General features: G+C 41.2%; 1 protein-coding gene across 1 annotated transcript in view; it reads right to left on the bottom strand.

The window, feature by feature from the left end:
* Window positions 1-19,898, bottom strand: part of CACNA2D4 (calcium voltage-gated channel auxiliary subunit alpha2delta 4) — a 119,892-nt gene that overhangs the window by 56,762 nt on the left and 43,232 nt on the right. Inside the window, exons 19-23 of the mRNA XM_038577892.1 lie at window positions 13,316-13,377; window positions 12,181-12,248; window positions 9,970-10,015; window positions 9,780-9,877; window positions 7,495-7,588 (exon numbers count right to left, since the gene is read on the bottom strand). Of these exons, the coding sequence (XP_038433820.1) occupies window positions 7,495-7,588; window positions 9,780-9,877; window positions 9,970-10,015; window positions 12,181-12,248; window positions 13,316-13,377 (368 nt within the window). The remainder of the gene's footprint in view (window positions 1-7,494; window positions 7,589-9,779; window positions 9,878-9,969; window positions 10,016-12,180; window positions 12,249-13,315; window positions 13,378-19,898) is intronic.

Below are 19,898 nucleotides of genomic sequence, written 5' to 3'. Positions count from 1 at the left end.
CTGGTCAACCTGGTGCCCCTGGGAAGCACCTTCCTTTGTTAGTGGGGTCCCCTGGGGCTCTGCCTTTATGCCCTTTTTTTTTTTTCCTTTTTGCTCCTAACATGTCCATCCAGGTTTTGGGGAGAGTTGGCTCTGGAAGACAGAGGAATTCAGGAAAAGAGATGTTGTCTTGGGACCTCCGGAATGGGAACTTCTCATGACCAACACTTATAGGACACTTCACGGTTTTAAAAACTTTTTCACATGTTTACCTTCTTATTGAAATGTGAAAGGAAGAAGAGCAGACGCTATCTGCACTCACCTACATGAACCCAGTGGACTTAATAACCTTGCCAACAAGATTTGAGAAAGAAGGGATCCCTGGGTAGTGCAGCGGTTTGGCGCCTGCCTTTGGCCCAGGGCGCGATCTTGGAGACCCAGGATCGAGTCCCATGTCGGACTCCCAGTGCATAGAGCCTGCTTCTCCCTCTGCCTGCGTCTGTGCCTCTCTCTCTCTGTGTGACTATCATAAATAAATAAAAATAAAAAAAAAAGATTTGAGAAAGAAAATCCATTAGCTAGCTGGAGTGTAACTCTACTTCCACGATGATAGCACCAGCATGAGAGTCATCAAGACAATGGTTTAATTTATTTCCTTTGGATAAATAATCAGAGGTGAGATTGCTGGACCATATGGTAGTTCTATTTTTAGTTTTTTGAGGTACCTCCAAACTATTGTTCACAGTGGCTATACTGTTTCACATTCCCACCACTCTACTACCACTCAGGCACTCCTGATGCAATTCTTTATTCAAATGTAGTAGAGAATAATCGAATGAGACTCCTGCACCCATAAATCAGCCTCAACAATTACCAGCCCATGCCAATCTTATTTCATCTATAGCCTCCCCTGGCCCCTCAACTAGATTATTCTGAAGCAAATCTCAGATATCATTTCATTGGTAAATATTTTAATTTCTATCATTAAAATATAAGGCATGAAAACATCTTTAATGCCATTATCACACCTAAAAAACTCCATAATTCCTTAATAGCATCAGATAATACAATAATCCACAATCCTTTTTTTAGCTTATTTGAATGAGATTCTGACTAGGGTCCTCAAATTCATGTCTCATTTCTTTCCTCTCTTTCTCTTCTCTATCTAGATCTAGAGCCAGACATTTATATTTATTGAACTATAATCCACTTGCCATATGCTTCATCCATTTGAAGTGTGCAGTTATGATTTTTGTATATCCACGGAGTTGTGCAGCCATCACCAACCAGCCTATTTTAGGACATTTCATCATCCCCAGAAGGAACCCCATACCTATTAGCAGTCACCTTTAGTCACTTTGAACCTTTCTCTCTCCTCTCTCCCTCTCTTCTCTTTTCCTTGCAACTTATTTGCTGGAGTAGGTCATTTGTTCTGTAGAGCTTCTGCTTTCTGGGTTTAGCTGATCATGATGCTGTGGTGTTATGCTCTCTTGTTCCCTGTATTTCTTATAAACCAGCAGTTAGACCTACTGGCTGGATCAGATATAGTTTTGAATTACTATAAGTGGTGTGTTCTTTGTCAAGAGGCACCCACTATCTGATTGACTAGAGGTTGCAAAATAGGGACATTGCTTGATTCCTTTCTTATTTTATTTGTACCTGAAATACTTGTATAAAGATAAACTTCTCAAAAAAAAAAAAAAAAAAAGATAAACTTCTCCTCATCAATATTTGGTTATCCTGAGATGCAATTTGTACAGGAGAGGCAGGATAAATAATTGAGTGCCTGCTTATTCACCAGTTTTTAGAATGAGTTGACTTCCTAACATCTTCTGAAGATGACCAAAAGGTTTTTTTCCTCCTCGGTATCGTTATGAACACAGGATATAAACACATTTAATATGTTTTAATCTGTTGTAGTTGTCATTACTTTTACTGCTCCCATTGTCCTATCTTTAACCAGTAAGAGCCACTTCATTTTGGTTCTGGGGTCCCCCTGGCACAATGTCATTAAGTCTTCAGTAACTTCTTCCTTCTGATTATGACAAGATGCTCCTGGATTATTTTGTACACTTCCTGCCCCTGTCCTGAATCAGACATTTCTCCAAGGATTGCTGACTCATTTTAATGAGGACTTCTTAATTTGCACATTGAAAGTCCACAATCCAGCTCTGGGGTACTCATTGAGGTTGGTCTTTTTGGTGGTCAGGGCCAGGATATCCCTTTTGTTTCTTTCAGAGAAAACACATCACAAGTTCATTGATAGTTCCAATTCATATTCAGCAGTACATCTTCTTTGATTTAAAAACTTTGCACCTCTTTCTTCATTTGCTGAAAACCTTGCTTCCTAATGACATTAACATAATACTATTTGCTCTATCCAACTATATAGTTTGAGAAAACAGTGTCAATATTGTTTCTAGCAATGTGGTTATTGAACACAGTTTAAGATTTTATTTATTTATTGTTTATGGTTCAGTTTTCAAGTCCCTTGAAAGAATTCACCTATTGTTATGTCATGAACTTGATATATAACTAGGTTTATTTCATTTGCTTTAGAATTTTTAGAGCTTATTTTTTGAAATCTGATTTTGTTTTATGATGATATAAAGCATTTACATGGTTCCAAAGTCAAATATGCAAAATAGAGCATATTCATAAGCCTGTCTTCATCCCCATTATTTCACTCTGCCTAAAGTAATCTTTTTTATTTGCTTGTTTATTGTTCCATTACAAAAATATATGTGCACATATGTATATACATACTTGCATCTATGTTTATATATATGTGAGTAACTATGAAAATATATTTGCATCTCCTCCTTTTAAATAAATAGTGATGGTATTATATATACTTTTCTCCATTGGTGAGACCATTCCGTTGCAGCATATAGATTTCCCATTTTTTACAGTTACATAGTATTCCATTTTGGGGATCTACTATGGTTTATTTAATGAGGCTCCTACTGACTGATTTAGGTTACTTATTTATTTTTAAAAGATCTTGTTTATTTATTCATGAGAGACACAGAGAGAGGCAGAGACATAGGCAGAAGGAGAAGCAGGGTCCCCATGGGGAGCCCGACGCAGAATTGGATCTCAGGAATCCGGGATCACACCCTTAGCTGAAGGCAGATGCTCAACCACTGAGCCACCCAGGAGTCCCTGGATTTAGGTTATTTTCTGTCTTTCACTGTTATAAATGGAGCTGTAACAAAAAGCTTATGTATATATCTTTTCTTATTTTTACTAGTATATCTTTGGGATGCATTCCTAGAAGTGATATTGCTGAGTCAGAGTGTAAATGCATATGTAGTTTGTTAGATATTATCAAATTGTCCTCTACAGCCTTTGAGACATTTTGTATATCCACTGGCAATATATAGGAGCCTGATCCCCCCACAGCCTTGCCAACCATGAACCACAACAAACTTAGATGGTTATCAATCTGATGAATGACAAATATAATCTTGGTATACTTTAAATTTGCATTCTTTTTATTATGAGCTAGATCGATCTTTTTTTTTTTTTCTTCATATATTTAAGGACTATTTTTTTTTTAATTTATTTATGATAGTCACACAGAGAGAGAGAGAGAAGCAGAGACACAGGCAGAGGGAGAAGCAGGCTCCATGCACCGGGAGCCCGACGTGGGATTCGATCCCGAGTCTCCAGGATCGCGCTCTGGGCCAAAGGCAGGCGCTAAACCTCTGCGCCACCCAGGGATCCCCTTAAGGACTATTTGTATGTGTTCTCTGAACTACCCATATCTCTTGGTCCTTTTTCCTATAAAGTGGTTGGTTTTTTTACTTCACTATTTTTGAAGCTCTTCATTTATTGTGAATATATGATGTAGGGATAGTAAGCTTTTGTTTGTTATATAAGTCGCAAACATTTTTTTGGTTTGTCATTTCTGTTTTCACCTTGCTCACGTTTTTATTTTTGCCAAATAAACATTTTTATGCTGTTTAATTTGTCAGTCATTCTTTTATTGCTTCTGAATTTTGAGTCATCATTGGGAAAGGTTTCCTAATTCCTAGATTTTAGAGCAATTGACTCATTTTTTAATAGTACTTATATGGTTTCATTTTTTTTTTTACATTTAAATCTGAGTCATTTGGATTTTATCCAGGTGTACAATGTGAAGAAATAATACAATTTTATCATTCTCCATATGGCTCTCAAACCAATTATTAAAGAGTCCATTTTTCTCTCATGATGGTCTGACATGATGTCTTTCCACATGCATTTAGATGAATTTCTGTATTTTTAAAAAGATTTTATTTATTTATTCATGGGAGACAGAGAGAGGCAGAGACATAGGCAGAGGGAGAACTAGGCTCCCTGTGGGGAGCCTGATGCAGGACTCGATACCAGGACCCCAGGATCATAACCTGAGCCAAAGGCAGATGCTCAATTGCTGAGCCACCCAGGTGCCCTAATTTCTGGATTTTCTATTCCATCCCATTGGTCTGCCTTTCTAGTCATGTGTCAATACTACACTTTATAGAGATTTTGTCATACTGTTTTAATACGTTGGTAGGACCAAACTTCCTTTGTTGCTTTGCTGTTTCTGGAATTTCTTGACTCTTATTCCAGATAAACTTTATAATCCATTTACCTGGATCCAGAAAAATAGTGATGACATTTTTATTGGGATTGTTATATTTATAAATTAACTTAGAGAGTATTAATGTCTTCATGATGTTGATGCTTTCTACCCAAAAAACACTGAATATATCTCCCCATGTGTTCAAGTCAACTTTTGTGTCTTCCAGGAATATTTTGTAATTCTTCTTATGTAAGATTTAGGGCATATTTTATATGTTATACCCAGGTGTTTCATTACATTCTGTTTTTTGCCCTCTTGAATATGTTTTTATCTAGTTTTTGTTTGCATAGATTAAGGATATTAATTTTTGAATGTTCATATTGTAACCTGCTACTTTACTAAATTCTCTTATTGTTTATAGTAGTTTTCCTATAAATTCTTTTGGGGCTTCCAGATACATAATCTTATCACCCTCTTAAGCAGAGATAATTTACTTCACCCTTTCCAAATCTCATTGCTTCTATGTGCATTCTCTTGTCTGGCTACATTGACTGATACTTTCTGACCTTGTTAAATAGTAGTAAGGATATGGGAATGCCTGTCTTAGTCCTGTCTTTAGTTGAGAGAGCCTCTAGCTCCACTCAGATGTTGACTTTCAGGCTTAGGTTATTATTATTTTTTTTTTGAAGATTTTTATTTTTATTTTATTTATTTATTATTTATCTTTAAAAATATTTTTATTTTTATTTTTTTAAAGGTTTTATTTATTTAATCGAGAGAGGAGAGAGAGAGAGACAGAGGCAGAGACACAGGCAGAGGGAGAACCAGGCTCCATGCAGGGAGCCTGACGTGGGACTCGATCCCGAGTCTCCAGGATCACGCCCTGGGCTACAAGCAGCGCTAAACCGCTGAGCCACCCGGGCTGCCCAAGATTTTTATTTTTAATAAAATAATCTCTACACCCAATATAGTGCTTGAATTTATAACCCTGAGATCAAGAATTGCATGCTCTGTAACCTAAGCCAGCCAGGCACCCCTGGTCAATTTTAATTTTATTGATTAGTTTTAAAAAACATGCATGGAGGGCAGCCCGGGTGGCTCTGCGGCTTAGCGCCGCCTTCAGCCCAGGGTGTGGTTCTGGAGACCTGAGATCGAGTCCCACATCAGGCTCCTCGCTTGGAGCCTGCTTCTCCCTCTGCCTGTGTCTGTGCCTCTCTCTCTGTATCTCCCATGAATAAAATCTTTTTTTTTTTTTCATGAATAAAATCTCTAGGGGATCCCTGGGTGGCGCAGCGGTTTGGCGCCTGCCTTTGGCCCAGGGCGCGATCCTGGAGACCCAGGATCGAATCCCACGTCGGGCTCCCAGTGCATGGAGCCTGCTTCTCCCTCTGCCTGTGTCTCTGCCTCTCTCTCTCTCTCTCTCTCTCTGTGTGTGACTATCATAAATAATAAATAAAAAAAATTTAAAAAAATCTCTAAAAAAATGCATGGATATTAATATTTGTTCAAATATCTTTTCTGCATCTATAAGGGTAATTATACGATTTTTCCCCTTAGCTTTATTAATATGCCATTTTATATTAATTCTCCAGGTCTTCTTTTTCTAATATACATCTTGGTTAAGAATATTTGTTCTTCAGTGTCTCTCAACATTAAAAATGTCTCTGGCTAATTTCTGAACTTAGAAAGATGAAGATCATGTCCTTCCTCTCCAAACCAATGATCCAATCTCCTATGCCTCAGAACCAGGCTGCCTGGTTTTGACTCTGGCTTCACCACTTGTGAGGCATATGACCTTGGGCAAGTTGCTTATCTCACTCTACCTTGGTTTCCTCATTTGTAAAATGGGAATAATGATAGTACCTATATTGTAAGGTGGTTATGAGGCTCATTAGTTAACATACACCAAGTACTTAGTACTTGGCCTGCTATATTCTCTTTGTGTTCTCTAGTTTTATTTTGTATAGGTAATACATTTACATGGTTCAAAATTGTACCAAAAAATTATACAGTGAGAAATGTCCCTTACATCCCTGTTTTAGTTACCCATTTTCCTAATGAGAAGCAACCAATGAGAACTCTTTCCCATTTGGCCTTTCATAGATGTTTTATATACATACATGTACAGATATCTGTGTTTTGCTTCCATTTTATAGAAATGGTATACTGTACACAGTGTTCTGCATCATGCTTTCTAAAATAGGTGATTGTTTCATATAAAATTCTGTTGTTTTCATTAAGATAGCATTAATTGAGTGTCCAGGAGAGGTTAGACATCTTAATGATGCTAATGTTGAATCTTCCTATTCAGGAACAAGGTATAGTCCGCTGTATTCTTGACCTCATCAATTTCTTGCACCCTTCCAACATGCATGTGCACACACTTGTATACACACACACTCACACAAGCCATTCATTTCTGCTTTCTACCTTGTCCACTAAATATGATGCCACTAGGTAAAGGGAGTGAGGAAATCTAAGGCTCTGGGAAATACCAAGGAAAGACCAAGGCCAAGTTTGTATTTCATAGTGTCTTGACTTTACTTCCTGGAAACCAGGTCTTGATCTGCTTGAACCACTCTTTCCAGGGTACTTGGCAAATGGACTCAGACAGCTACAGCCCAACCTAGAGAGAGGTTTTCTTGGAATGGAACTACTCCAGTGTGGGTAGGGGATCTGGACCTACACCCAGAGGGACCTGCACTTGGTGCTTTTCCACGGGGGTGTGGGGGAGCAGCAGCATGTGTGGGGTGTGGAAGCTGTGCCAAGTCCCTGCTTTACTGGGTCCATGTGAAGGTAGCTCTCACTCCCCCAATGTCTTCCCACTGTCATCACATTCATCTTGGACCCAGTTGTCTCCTGAGCTGTCAGCCAGGTAGTGAGAGGGACCCTGACAGCCAAGGGAATCCTGGGGGTTGGAGCTGCTTCTCTTTTCAGAACCCTCAGCCCTACCCCGAACATACTCAGAGGCGTTGAGAGCCAGCGCTGTCCAGTAGGCTTCCATGGGGGCTGTAACCACCGCATCAAGCAGTACCTCCCGTACCAGCTCCTCATCACCTGGGGGCAGAATAAAAGATCAAACCACTTATGTCCTCCATGATGATGAAAACAGCTCATCTGCCCTTGTGAGGAACCCCGAACTTTAGGAATTGGGATGTGCCTCATAAACAAGTATCTGGGGCTTGTAAAACTATCTATGTAAGCTTGAGGAAATCGTGTTGCCTCTCTTAGCCTTCACATCTTCAATCACAAGCAATATGTGAGTAGAACTGGTTTCTAAGGCCCTTCTCAGTTCTGGTATTCTGAGATTAGAACCCCTCAATGACATCAGACCTTGACCTGAATCCAGGCCACCTCTCTCTCTGCTGCCATCAGTCTGCAACTTGATCATCACCCTCCCAACACACTGGCCTTTTGCCAGTTCTATGAATTTGAATTTGCCTCAGAGTCTCTGTGCATGCTGTTCCTTGGTCTGGATGCTTTCCTCCTACTCTTTGCATGGGTGGCTCTTTTCCTCCTCTCTTTTTAAAAAAAATTATTTACTTTTATTGAGGTAAAGTCTACATTAACTAAATCAACTAATTTAAAGTATACAAATCTGTGGAATTTCATACATTCACAGTGATTTGCACCATCACTTCTGTCCAGATCCATATTTTCATCATCCCCAAGACAGATCCTGTACCCTTGAAGGCACTTGGGTGGTTCTTTTTCATCCTCAGCATAAATAACACTGTCTGACAGAGTTAGGGGTGATAAAGGATCCCATACAGCATCCTATTCATGGCACTTGCCACAGTTTGGAATAACCTACATCTACATACACATGCTTGCTTCTTTATTGTGTGGCTTCTCCACTGGATTACAAGCTCACTGAGAGTAAGGGCCTCGTCTATTTGGGTCCTCTCTGCAGCTTTAGTGCCCACCCCAGGCCTGGCACAGAGTACATACTTAGTACAGATTTACTGATGGAATGAATGAATGAGCTAATGAGTGCCTTGTTGGGCCAGCATGGGAGGCAAAGTATTCCTTTGGGGTGATACTTATGTGTCAGGATGACCAGTTTCTCTTCCAAAGATGAAGAAGTGGGACCCCACTGAGGCTGTGGCCCTGTGATTTCACCAGTTGCATCTGTGTTGGGAAATTTAAGATTAGCCTGAGAACCAAGCACTGGAAAACACTCACAGACTACAAGACACCATCTGTCCAAATGTTCCTTTGCTGAGATGAGGACTTCAGGGTAAAGAGCATTAGCTACTGGTTTGGCGGCCTACTGCTAGGTGGTGATAGGGGCAGATCTATGGACAGGCTGATGCCCTTATACTATGTGTCTCTTTGGAGCCCTAACAGTGCCCAGGTGAAAGAGGCTTACAGTGATCCCAGTCCCTGACATGTGAGTATACTCATGCTGCACAGTGGCAGGAACACTTAGACAAAGCTGGTTCTGATTTTTTCTTTGAAAATCTCTCTGTTTTCCCTAAGCCATGGGTGAGTTCAAAGGATAAGGCTAATTGGCAGTAAGTAAATTCCTCAGTGGCTCAGCCATGAAAAAGAGTGAAATCTTGCCATTTGGAACAACATGGATGGATCTAGAGAATATTATGCTAAATGAAATAAGTTAGTCAAGGAAAGACAAACACCATATGATTTCACTCATATGTGGAATTGAAGAAGCAAAACAAACAGAAAAAAGAAAAGAACAAAACATAGACTCTTAACTACAGAGAACAAACAGATAGTTACTATAGGAGAGGTGGGTGGGGGGACGGGTGAAACAGGTGATGGGGATTAAGGAGGGCACTTATGATGAGCACTGGGTAATGAATAGAATTGTTGAATCACTATACTGTACACCTGAAACTAATAGAACACTATATTAATTATGCTTGAATAAAAAGGTCAATAATAGTAATGAATGTAATAAAATGTCAGTAATTCAACACTTAAAAAACACATCAAGAGCTTACTTATCAAGGTTAGTGTTTTTTTATGATTTTACTTTAAATTTGTTTATATTGATAAGTGACACATTAAAACTCACATGTAGTCAAATTTTGAAAAAAAGGAAAGGAAAGGAGAGACAAGAAAAGAAAAGGGTAGAAAAGAAGAGAGAGAGAGGAGAGAAGAGAAGAGAAGAAGAAAAGAAGAGAAGAGAAGAGAAGAGAAGAGAAGAGAAGAGAAGAGAAGAGAAGAGAAGAGGAAGAGAAGAGAAGAGAGAAAGTCCTCTTTGGGTGGGGTCAGCACTCACACTCCAGATCTGGGTCCTGTCCTGTCAGAAAGCGGACCATGGCCTCCAGCTGGCCGAGCTTCCGGTGGTCAGGGTCGATATCTGTGATGCAATAGATCCTGGGGCCCAGGAGAGTCATGTTAGCTCAAGAAAATTTCATCTTTCTCCCTTTCATTCTCTTGTCCTCACATACAGTGACCTTCTCACTTACCAATCACTGGCCAAGGTCAGATCTGGGTGAAGCAAGTCATGCAAGCCTGGAAGCAAAGCTCACACTCAGTAAGAAGCTCAGCCACTGTTGTGAGGTTATACACCTGACTGTTTACAAACAACTGCCAGGCAGCTTCTCCAGAGAAGGACTGGGTTTTATTCTTCCTTGTTCTCAGCTCAGAGTAGGAACTCAACCAATAGGATGGTGTTGGATTTGTACAGATCATGCCTTTGTCCATGTTGCTCCTGCTTTTTCTGAAATGCCTTTTCTTCCCATTGCCTCATGTCCAAATCCTACCTATTAGGGTCTCTCTCAAAGGAGCTAAGACTTTGAAATCAGTGATTTTGGCTTCATGGGCTTCATTGTACCCAACTAAGCTAAGTGGCCAGCCAAAAGAAGAGCCCAGAGATGGCCCATGTATGTTTGGTATAATCTCTGTAGCTTCATGCTATACTGACACTAACCGTGTACCCAGTACATGTTTGTGGATTGAATTAGTAAGGAAAAAATGCCCTTCTGAGCACCTACTCAGTCCTAAAAAATAAATAGGTGCTCAATTGGGGTTTGTTAAATTGCAGGAAAGGATGATGGAAATGCCAAGGGGGTATTTGTGGAGTCATTAAAAGGGGTACTGGATTGACATAGACTAAGGCAAATAGCTAAAGGGTGATGCTCCTTCCCCCACAGTAAGCCTGGCCAAGTCTATAGTTCTAAGCTTCTGGGTCACTGCTTGGTCTCACCCACAGAGGTGGGTGAGGGATAGCACCCTCTGCTCCCTGAAGTAATGTAATCTGAGAATATCTGGGTACAGGAAGAAAAGTATAGGAAGGGAGAAGGCACCATAGAGGCTCAGGGAGTTTGATCATTTTGGGGACAGTGGAAGACAGAGAAGGAGAGAGATCCAAGAACATGAACATGTGTTGTGAAAGGGTGAATGCAGGGGGCAAAGAGGGTCTGCCAGGGACAGCTCCAAGAAAAGTCACATCTATGCTGGGACGTGAAGAGTGGGTCCAAATTAGCTGAGATAAGAGGGTGGGCACTGGAAAGGAGAGCATTTCATGGGTGAGCACAGCACATGGGAAGACCTTGAAGCATAGTGCAGGAAGAAACGACACACACCCACACAAAAAAATCCAGAAGGCCACTGAAGGTCCTTTAGCAATGACACAATTTGATCTGGCATTTCTAGATAGGACCCTCTAGCAGAGATTTACAAAAAGGAAGAGGCAGGGAGACCAGTTGGAAGCTGCTGTGGTTGTTCAGGAGAGAGGTGACAATGACTAGGGTGGTGGCAGAGAGACGGAGAGATGAGATGCACTCAAGAGATGATAAAGAAGAATGGACAGAATGTGATCATTAGATAAAACACTTCCTGAGACATCTTGAGCCCTGGATATTGGTTTTATGCTCTCAAGGTGCTCAGGCAGCTAGGAGTCAAGAAAAGGCTGGTTTGAGGGGGTGGGGCCCTTCTCTCCCATCCTTCCCCACCATTTCTCACTGCCTCTCTCAGTTCATGTCTCATAAGATCCCTGCTATGGGTTGAGTTGTGTCCTCCAAAAAGATATGTTGAAGTATGAACCCCAGTCCTTGTGACTGTGACCTTATTTGGAAATAGGGTCTTGGCAGATGTAGTCAAGTGAAGGTGAAGCCATCAGGTTGTGCCCCAAATCCAGTATGCCTGTGGTTAGAGACCCACAGAGGGAGGAACCCTGTGATGAGGACAGAGGCTGAAGTCAAGGAATGCCTGGGTCTACCAGGAGCCAATGAGGATCCCACCCTGGAGGTGTTGAAGGGGACACTGCCTCCAGAACTACAAGAGAATGCATTTCTGTTGTTTAAACCAGCCAGTGTGTGGTACTTTGCTGTGGCAGTCCTAGCTAACAGCTACAGATTTTTTCCTTTGTTCTTCTCGGCCTCCTCTGTCTGAAGTTCAGCTTTGTTCAGAGAAACACATCCCTTCGAGGCCCACCTCCTCTGGTCCAGCCAACTATCCACAATGGCAAGTCCTAGGCTTTGCCGGCTTTGACAACTGACTGGCAGGTCCTGCAGATCCACACAGACCCCCACCTTGCCAGGCAGCCCTGCTCTGAGAGTCTGCCCTCAAGTCCGGGACCCGGGAGGCTCTGGCTCTGCCACAGGGTGGCCTTGCTCAGGGTCCCACGAGAATCCGTGTCCCTCTACACTGCCCATCAGTACTTGGCACAGACCCACCGTCTTCCGCAGATGTGTTCCCCAGGAGGATGTATTCTCCATGGCCCCGGGACAGCACCACTCCCAGACTGTGGGGAAAACAGAGAATATACATACTCAGCAACAGCAAGAGCCAAGCAACGTCCAGCCCACCTCCTTGGCCTCAGTGACTTGAAGTTTATGAGCTTTCCACACCAACAAGGGGCATGCATGTCAAACCCCTTGCCGGTTGTCCCCTCTAGAACCGTTCTCTTTTCATCATCGGCCTTTCTTCCTGAGAGAGACCCTGTAAATTCTATAGTCCAAGAGCACCCTCAGCTCCCATTTTAGTCAAGATTCATCCCAAACATCTCAGGGACCTTCTGAATCGTGGAGAGGTTTCTATGTTCACAAAGTCCTGCAAATAGGGAGCCCTTTCCTGCCTGTTGAGCCCCACCGTCCTTCCTCTCTCTCCTGGTAGAATATTGCTTTCCATGTTTGCTGAAGATCTGAATTCCTTAGAGAGCTTTAAATGGTACTAGTGCTGAACCCCATCCCTGAAAATCTGAGTCCATTGGTTTGGGTGGGGCTGGGGCATCAGCAGTTTTGCCAAATTCCTCAAGTATTCTAATGAGTAGCCCAGGCTGAGCACTATACTTTATTGAGAAATGAGGTAATTCAGAGATAAAGGCTATATGTTTCCTAATCTGTAAAATGCCTCAATTGAATACAGTTGGAAGGAACCCAAGACGTTTTCAAATTTGATCTTTCATCTTACAATCGCTTACATTGCATGGCTTTAAGATCTTTAAGTAGATTATGTGTTTTACCCTCACAAAGCACAAAGAAATACCTCCATTCTTGGCCTTGTTTTCAAATCAAGAATCAAGGGCAAAGGGCAGTTAAGTAACTTGACTAAGGTCACACTGCCTATTAGAGGTGGGGTTGAGACCCAACTCAGGCAGTCTGGCTCCTGACCCTGCACATTAGGATCATAGGCAAAGCAGGTCTAGACCTCAAGTTTCCTGAGGGCCAACCTGGGTTTTTTTCTATTACTGCAAAATTGCCAACTAAATGTGCATGGGTTCATCCCCAGACCTGAAGGTTCTGCCCTGAGTTGTTGGTATTTGTGTCCCAACCAGCCCTTCCCCTTCTGTATAACACACGGGCCCCTTACCTGAAGGGTGTGTCACTGATGTCTGTGAAGAAGTAATCATTGGTCAGGAAAAGAACTCTCTTCTAAAAGAGGAAAGAAAAAGTGCTTGATGAAGAGAGGAGCACCTGACCAGGCCCCCTACCTCCTCACATGATGCCTTGGGGTTTCATTACCTCTGTACCACTTCCCTCACCTCTGACCCCTGGCTGGGACCGCATGCACCTGCCTCACCTCGTTGACGCCATCAGCAGGCCCACCATCGGGCCTGGCAAGCTGCAGCCATGGGGCTGTCTGATCAAAGGGACCAAAGTCTCCACCTGCACCAATCCCCTAAAAGTGGCTGCTAGCCACGTAGGGCTCTTCCTTGAAACGTGCGACTGAGGAACGGAAGTTTTAAGTTTTAGTTGAGTTACTGCAAATTGGAATTTAGATAGCCAACGTGGCCAGCATAGGACAGGGTGGCTGGCGATGTCAGGGCTCATAGGGGACCGGAGAGAGGCCACCAGCTGGTGCTAAAAGCTTCTGGAGCTCCTTTGTGTAATGACTCACCTACAAACTCCCCCTTTCTGGAATACAGCTGAGGGGGAGGAGGCACCGGTCCCCCCCTCCACTAAACCCCTCCTGGGGCCACATCACCCTTTTACAACTCCTTTTTCCTTGCAAAGCTGCCACCTTTTGGGTTGAATTTGTGTAAGCGAGGGCATCATGGAGCATACACAGGGCCGGGCATCAGGCAGACCCGGACTTAAGGCCAGCTAGCTGTTCACAAGCTGTGTGCTGTAGGGTCAGCAGCATCACTGCTCTAAGCATTAGAGTGCTCGTTTGTAAGTCAGAACTAAGGACAGCAGCCTGCCTAAGGTCACTGAGGTTGTGTGTTGCTAGTGGTGGGGGTGGGGCGGTGGGGGGCGGGGAGCAGGATTTGCTCTGGGCTCTGAAGCTCTGTGCACCTTTCTGTCTGCAGACCCTAGTTTAGGACCCTCGAAAAAGCCACAGGTTGGAACAGACCCCAGAGCTGTTCTTACTCCCTTCACTTCTCTCTGCTTTTCTTTCATTTCGGAGATTCAAGTGTCAGAAGGGGATGTTGTGGGAGTGGGATGGCAACAAAAGGGTTTGTTTCTATAGGAAACTAGTTTTAGACCAAAGCCTAGTGAAGCGCTCTCCAGGGCTGGCCTCATCCCTCGGCTGCCCTCTGCTGTCTCTGCCTCAGTCGGATCCTCTCTGCAGTATCCCTCCAGCACAGCGGTCCTGCGGCTGTGATGGTCTTGGGAGCCTCATATTCCAAGGTGGGGCTGGCTTGACTGTTGGAACTGAAGATCATCTTTTTAATTTTTTCTTTTTTTATTTATTAAAGAAAAAGGCAAAACGCACAGATCTTAAGTGTATTCCTCTAGTATTTTTTTTCCTCTAGTATTTTTGATAAATGTACACAGCCATGGAGTCACGTCCCCAGTCAAGATAAAGAGTGTTTGCATCCTCTAAAATCTCTTTGCCTCCCTCCAGTCCATCCCCGCCTCACCCTTCCAAGGGTGAATTGTTCTGAATTTGATCACCTTTGATTAGGTCTAGCTCCTTTGGATCTGGCTTCTTTTGCACAACATCATGTCCTTAAGGTCCACCTGTGTTATTACGTGTGTTGGCAGTGCGTTTCCTTTTGCTGCCGAGTAGTACTCCGATGTGTGCGATATTAGCTTGCCTTTACACTCACCTGTTGATGGGCATCTGGGGTGGGTTTCCAGGTGGGGCTATCATGAATAAACCTGCTACAAACATTCTCGACCAAGTCTTCCTGTGGACATGTTTTAATTTTGCTTGATAAATAACAGGAATGGAATTTCTGGGTCACATGCTCAAAGTATGTTAGCCTTCATAAAAAGCTGCCAATCTTCCAAAGTTGTCTTTATTATACTTCCACTAGCAGTGTACGAGTTCCAATTCCTCTACATCTTTGTCAGAATGTGATGTTATCAGTCCTTTACGTTTTAGCAGAGGGTATGGACTGGAATCTGATTGCAGTTGAGTTTGCATTTCCTCGATGACTAATGATACTTGGTTTCATATGCTTACCAGTCATGTGCATGCCTTCATTTGTGAAGGGTCTGCTCAAGTATTTTGCCCATTTCTTTTATTGGGTTGTTAGTCTTTTTGTTAACAATCTGTAGGAGTTCCTTATGTATTCTGCACACAGTCTGGGCCTTACTTTTTCATTTTCTTAGTGGTGCCTTTGATGAGCAGAACTTACTGTTTTTGATGAAGTCTGGCTTATCAAGTTTTACTTTACGCTTAGTTCTCTAGGTGTTTTGTCTAAGAAATCTTTGTATAACTTCAGGTTGTAAAGATTTTCTCCTATGCTTCCTTGTCGAAGACTTACAGTTCTAGCTTTTCCCTTGAAGGCTATGATCCATCTCAAATTAGTTTTTCTCTGTGGTGTAAGATACGGCTCACTGTTTATTTTCTTCATACATTTATTCAGTAGTTCCAGCACCATTTGTTAAAAAGATTTTCTTTCTCCATTGATTTGACAAGCTGTCTTTGTTGAAAATCAGTTGACAATATGTGAATTTATTTCCAGATTCTCTTTTTGTCTATTCTTGTGTCAATACCACTCTGCTTGGCTACTGTAGCTTTATAGTCAGTTTTGAAATCATGTAGTATGAATCATTCAAATTTGTTCTTATTTTTCAAGGTCATTTTGGGCATTTTAGTCCTTTGCATTTTCATATAAATTTTGGAATCACTTTCTCCAGTTTACTTCTTATTCTAGATCTAGAAGAAGTCTGTTCAAATTTTGATTGGGAGTGAGTTGTATTTACAGATCAGTTTGGGGAAAATGGATGGCTTGGCAACATTGACTGACAACTTGTAAACATGGCTATATCTTTGTATTTATTTAATTTTTTAATATTCTTTCCACAACGTTATCTAGTTTTCAGTGAGGTCATTTATGACTGTTAAATTTATTCCTAAGTATTTTATATTGTTTGATGCTATTGAAATTGGAACTTAAAAATAATTTAGTTCTAATTGTTTGCTGATATACACACACACATATGTATATATAAAATACAATTGATTTTTATAGTATTGACTTTGTGTTCTGTCAACTTGCTAAATTTACCTGTTAGTTCTACTAGTCGTTTTGCACATTCTTGGAATTTTCTATGTAAACAATCATCTCATCTGTGAATCCAGATAGTTATACCTCTTCCTTTCTAATTTTTGTGCGTTTTATTTTGTTTCCTTGCCTTATTGCAGGGATAGATCCTGGCAGAGTCCAGTGCAATGTTGAACAGAGCTGGTGAAAGCAGACATCCTTCCCTTGTTCACACTTTTAGGGAAATTGTTTAATAGGAAATTGTTTAATATTCCATCACTTAAAGTTAGCCTTTCATAAATGCCTTTTATCAGATTAAAGAAACTTCTTTTCATTTCCATCTAAATTTTGTCAAGTGCTTTTTCACCATCTATTGAGATGACCATATGGCATTTCTCCCTTATTCTGTTAATGTAATGAATTACACTGATTGATTTTTTTTGAATGTCAAATTACCCTTACATTCTTGGGATAACTCCACCATGTGCTATTGTTGCCATTTATCTTACACTTGTGTAAATGATCAGCCCTACAATACAATGTCAAAATTTTTGTCTAATAGATGTTTTTTTGAACTAAAACGAGTAAAAAAAAGTCATATTAATACACACATTTACCATTTCCAGAGCTGTTTGTTTCCTCATGTTTCCCTATGTAGATCTGAATTTCCATCTGTGTCATTTTTCTTCATCGTAAAAAACTTCCTTAAGCATTTCTGAAAGCATTTCCTATAGTTCAGGTCTGACAGTGATAAACTCTGTTCTATTTTTTATAAGAAAATGTCTAAATACACATCTTTTTGGAAGGATATTTTCTCCATACTAAGACTTTTGGGTTGACAGTTATTTTTCCTTTTGACATTAAAACGTTTTATTTTATTGTTGTTGATGACAAGTCAGCCATCATTCTATTATTGCTTTCTTCTAGCTTCTTTTAAGATTTTCCCATATTTTTTATTTTCAGCAGGTGTATTATTGTGGGTTTAGGTGTGGTTTCTTTTTCTTTTTATCTTGCTTGGGGTTTGCTGAAATTTTTATATCTTTTGGGTGATGTTTTCCACCATATTCAGGATATTTGGGGCATTCTTTTTTTCAAATATTTTCTGTTCCATTCCTTCTCCCTCCTTCTGGGACTTCAAGGACACATTTCAGACCGTAAGTAATGGAGGGATAATTTTTTTTCAAAATTTTTTTTTTTTGTTCGGGACACCTGGGTGGCTTAGTGGTTGAGTGTCTGCCTTCAGCTCAGGGTGTTATCCCAGGATCTGGGATCGAGTCCTGGATCAGGCTCCCTGCATGGAGCCTGCTTCTCCCTCTGCCTGTGTCTCTGCTTCTCTCTCTCTGTGTCTCTCATGAATAAATAAGTAAATCTTAAAAAAATTTTTTTGTTGTTCTTCACAATGGTAATTTCTATTTTTCTGTCTTCAAATTCACTGTCCTTTTTTCCCTCCAATCTGCTGACAAGCCCATCCAGTAAAAATTTAATTTCAGATATCGTACTGGTCGGTTTTAGAATTTCCACTTGGTTCTTGTGGTGGTTTTATACTGTATCAAGTTAACTAAGCTGGAACTACACTTCCAGACTCACTTCCCTGTGTGGTTCCAAGTTAGGGCTGGCCAAAAGAGAAGTTTGCATGAGATTTGTAAGGCAGAAGTGAAGCAGCAGCCATTTTACATGCTAAAGGTAAATATAGCATATCAAGCACTGGCAGCTTGCTCTGATCTGTTGGCTTACCTTCTTGGCATGAGGCAGCAGCCAGAATCAAAACTTCCCCAGCTGCCACTGGATCTCCTCATTCAGTTTCCCTGAGATCTGAGCCTGGTGATTGTATAGCTCCACGTGAAGGGCACTAGCTCTTTCTTGCAGATCACCTATACCATTGTGGTTAGAGGTAGTAAGAGAGATGTAGGTTTCAGTTGTTCTCATGGTTCTTATTTTTCCTCACGGGGTTCACTTTGTTCTTGTTTTCCCTTGCATTTCATTCAGCTTTCCTTTGAAACTGCTGGCCCTAGTGACCTATGATGACTTCAAGCTCACCACTAGATGCAGAGACACCAGCCTTATAGACTTCTTTACCAGAAATTACAATCTCATAACATTTAACTCCTGGAATAAGACCCTGTACTCATATCACTTCTAGTGGACCTTCTTTCATGATCAAACCCCAACCATTTCTCTGCTGAGATTTTTCCATCTAGTCACTCATTCTGACCATCTTTTTTTAAAAATTTCTTGTGCATATTTATAATACCTGCTTTCAAGTCCTTCTAATTCCACCAGCTGGTCATCTCTGGCTGAATTCCTAAGACTTCTTTTTCTCTTAACTATGTGTCACATTTTCCAGTTCTTCATGTGTCTGATATTTTTTATTGTACACTGGCTATTGTAAAGAATAGGCTATAGATACTTTGTAGATACTCTTCCTCTGAAGAGTGCTGACTTTTGTTTTAATCAGCAGATAGATAATTGGCTGATCACCTTCAGCATGTGGAGGCTTGGATTTACATTTTTGTTAGGGTTGGTCTGTTTCAACTTTGTATTTAGGTCTAGAGTGAATCTCCTGAACTCAGGACATAGTCTTTACTCCTAAAGTACAGCTCTTCTGTGCTTTCAAAGACAATCCTGAGGTGTTTACCAAGCCTCTTCACCTGCGTGTGACTGAGACTCCAAACTACCCTCACTACCATAGGAACAGTTGAAATCTTGTTCTGATTTTCAGCTCTTCCACTGTTGCTTTCCACTGGGTACTTAGACTCTCCCCTTGAAACTATACGTAGTTTAAGGTCAGTCAAGAATGTGAGAGGAGTTTGTATATATATGTTAGAGCCAGCCCGCCTATGGATCCCTCATATCTAGGATATCTTTCTTCATATTCAGACACTCTGAAAGCCCAAATTCTGTTCTCTGATACTTCAAGATGGTAACTATAGCTGAAAGCTGTTTAAATTATAGCTGTTTCATTTAAACAGACTAGAGTATGTCCTTCAGGAAAAAAACAAAAAACAAAAAACAAAACATGACATAATGTGTATTTCACCTAGCATAGTTCTCTTGATTCAAGGGTTGAAGCCCCTTCAACCCTTATTTCTGCCTGCTTTTGGTCACTTTCCCATGCTTTTAAATGTTTGTTTTTTATATTTTGTCCAAATTTATAATTGTTATGTGCTGGAGGATTAGTCTATTGCAAGCCACTTTCTCATAACTGGAATCAAAACTCTGAGAAAAACTGTTAAGGGTGAGGCAAAAGGAAGAGAGAAGGAGTGGGGGTTTCCCTGAATCTTGTTACCAGAAAGAGGAATGGAGAGATTTGGAAGATTAAAGAGGTGTCAGAACAGTCTCTTCCTTTAATAAATTGCCTCCTTTTGCTGAAAAAAAGTGTGTAAGTGAGTGAAAGTGTGATAGAGAGAGAATGAGCAAGTGCCACAGGGCACTGTAATCCTGCCCCCCTGAATCCTGTGCATAGGGATTAGAAGGAACTGGGGAACATGGGGCAAAGCTGCCCTAACTGCCTAT

The sequence above is a fragment of the Canis lupus genome, chromosome 27, assembly GCF_011100685.1.
Source record: "Canis lupus familiaris isolate Mischka breed German Shepherd chromosome 27, alternate assembly UU_Cfam_GSD_1.0, whole genome shotgun sequence".
NCBI lineage: Eukaryota > Metazoa > Chordata > Mammalia > Carnivora > Canidae > Canis > Canis lupus.
The sequence above is the reverse complement of the archived record's forward strand: the minus strand, read 5'-3'. Positions and strand labels throughout refer to the sequence as shown.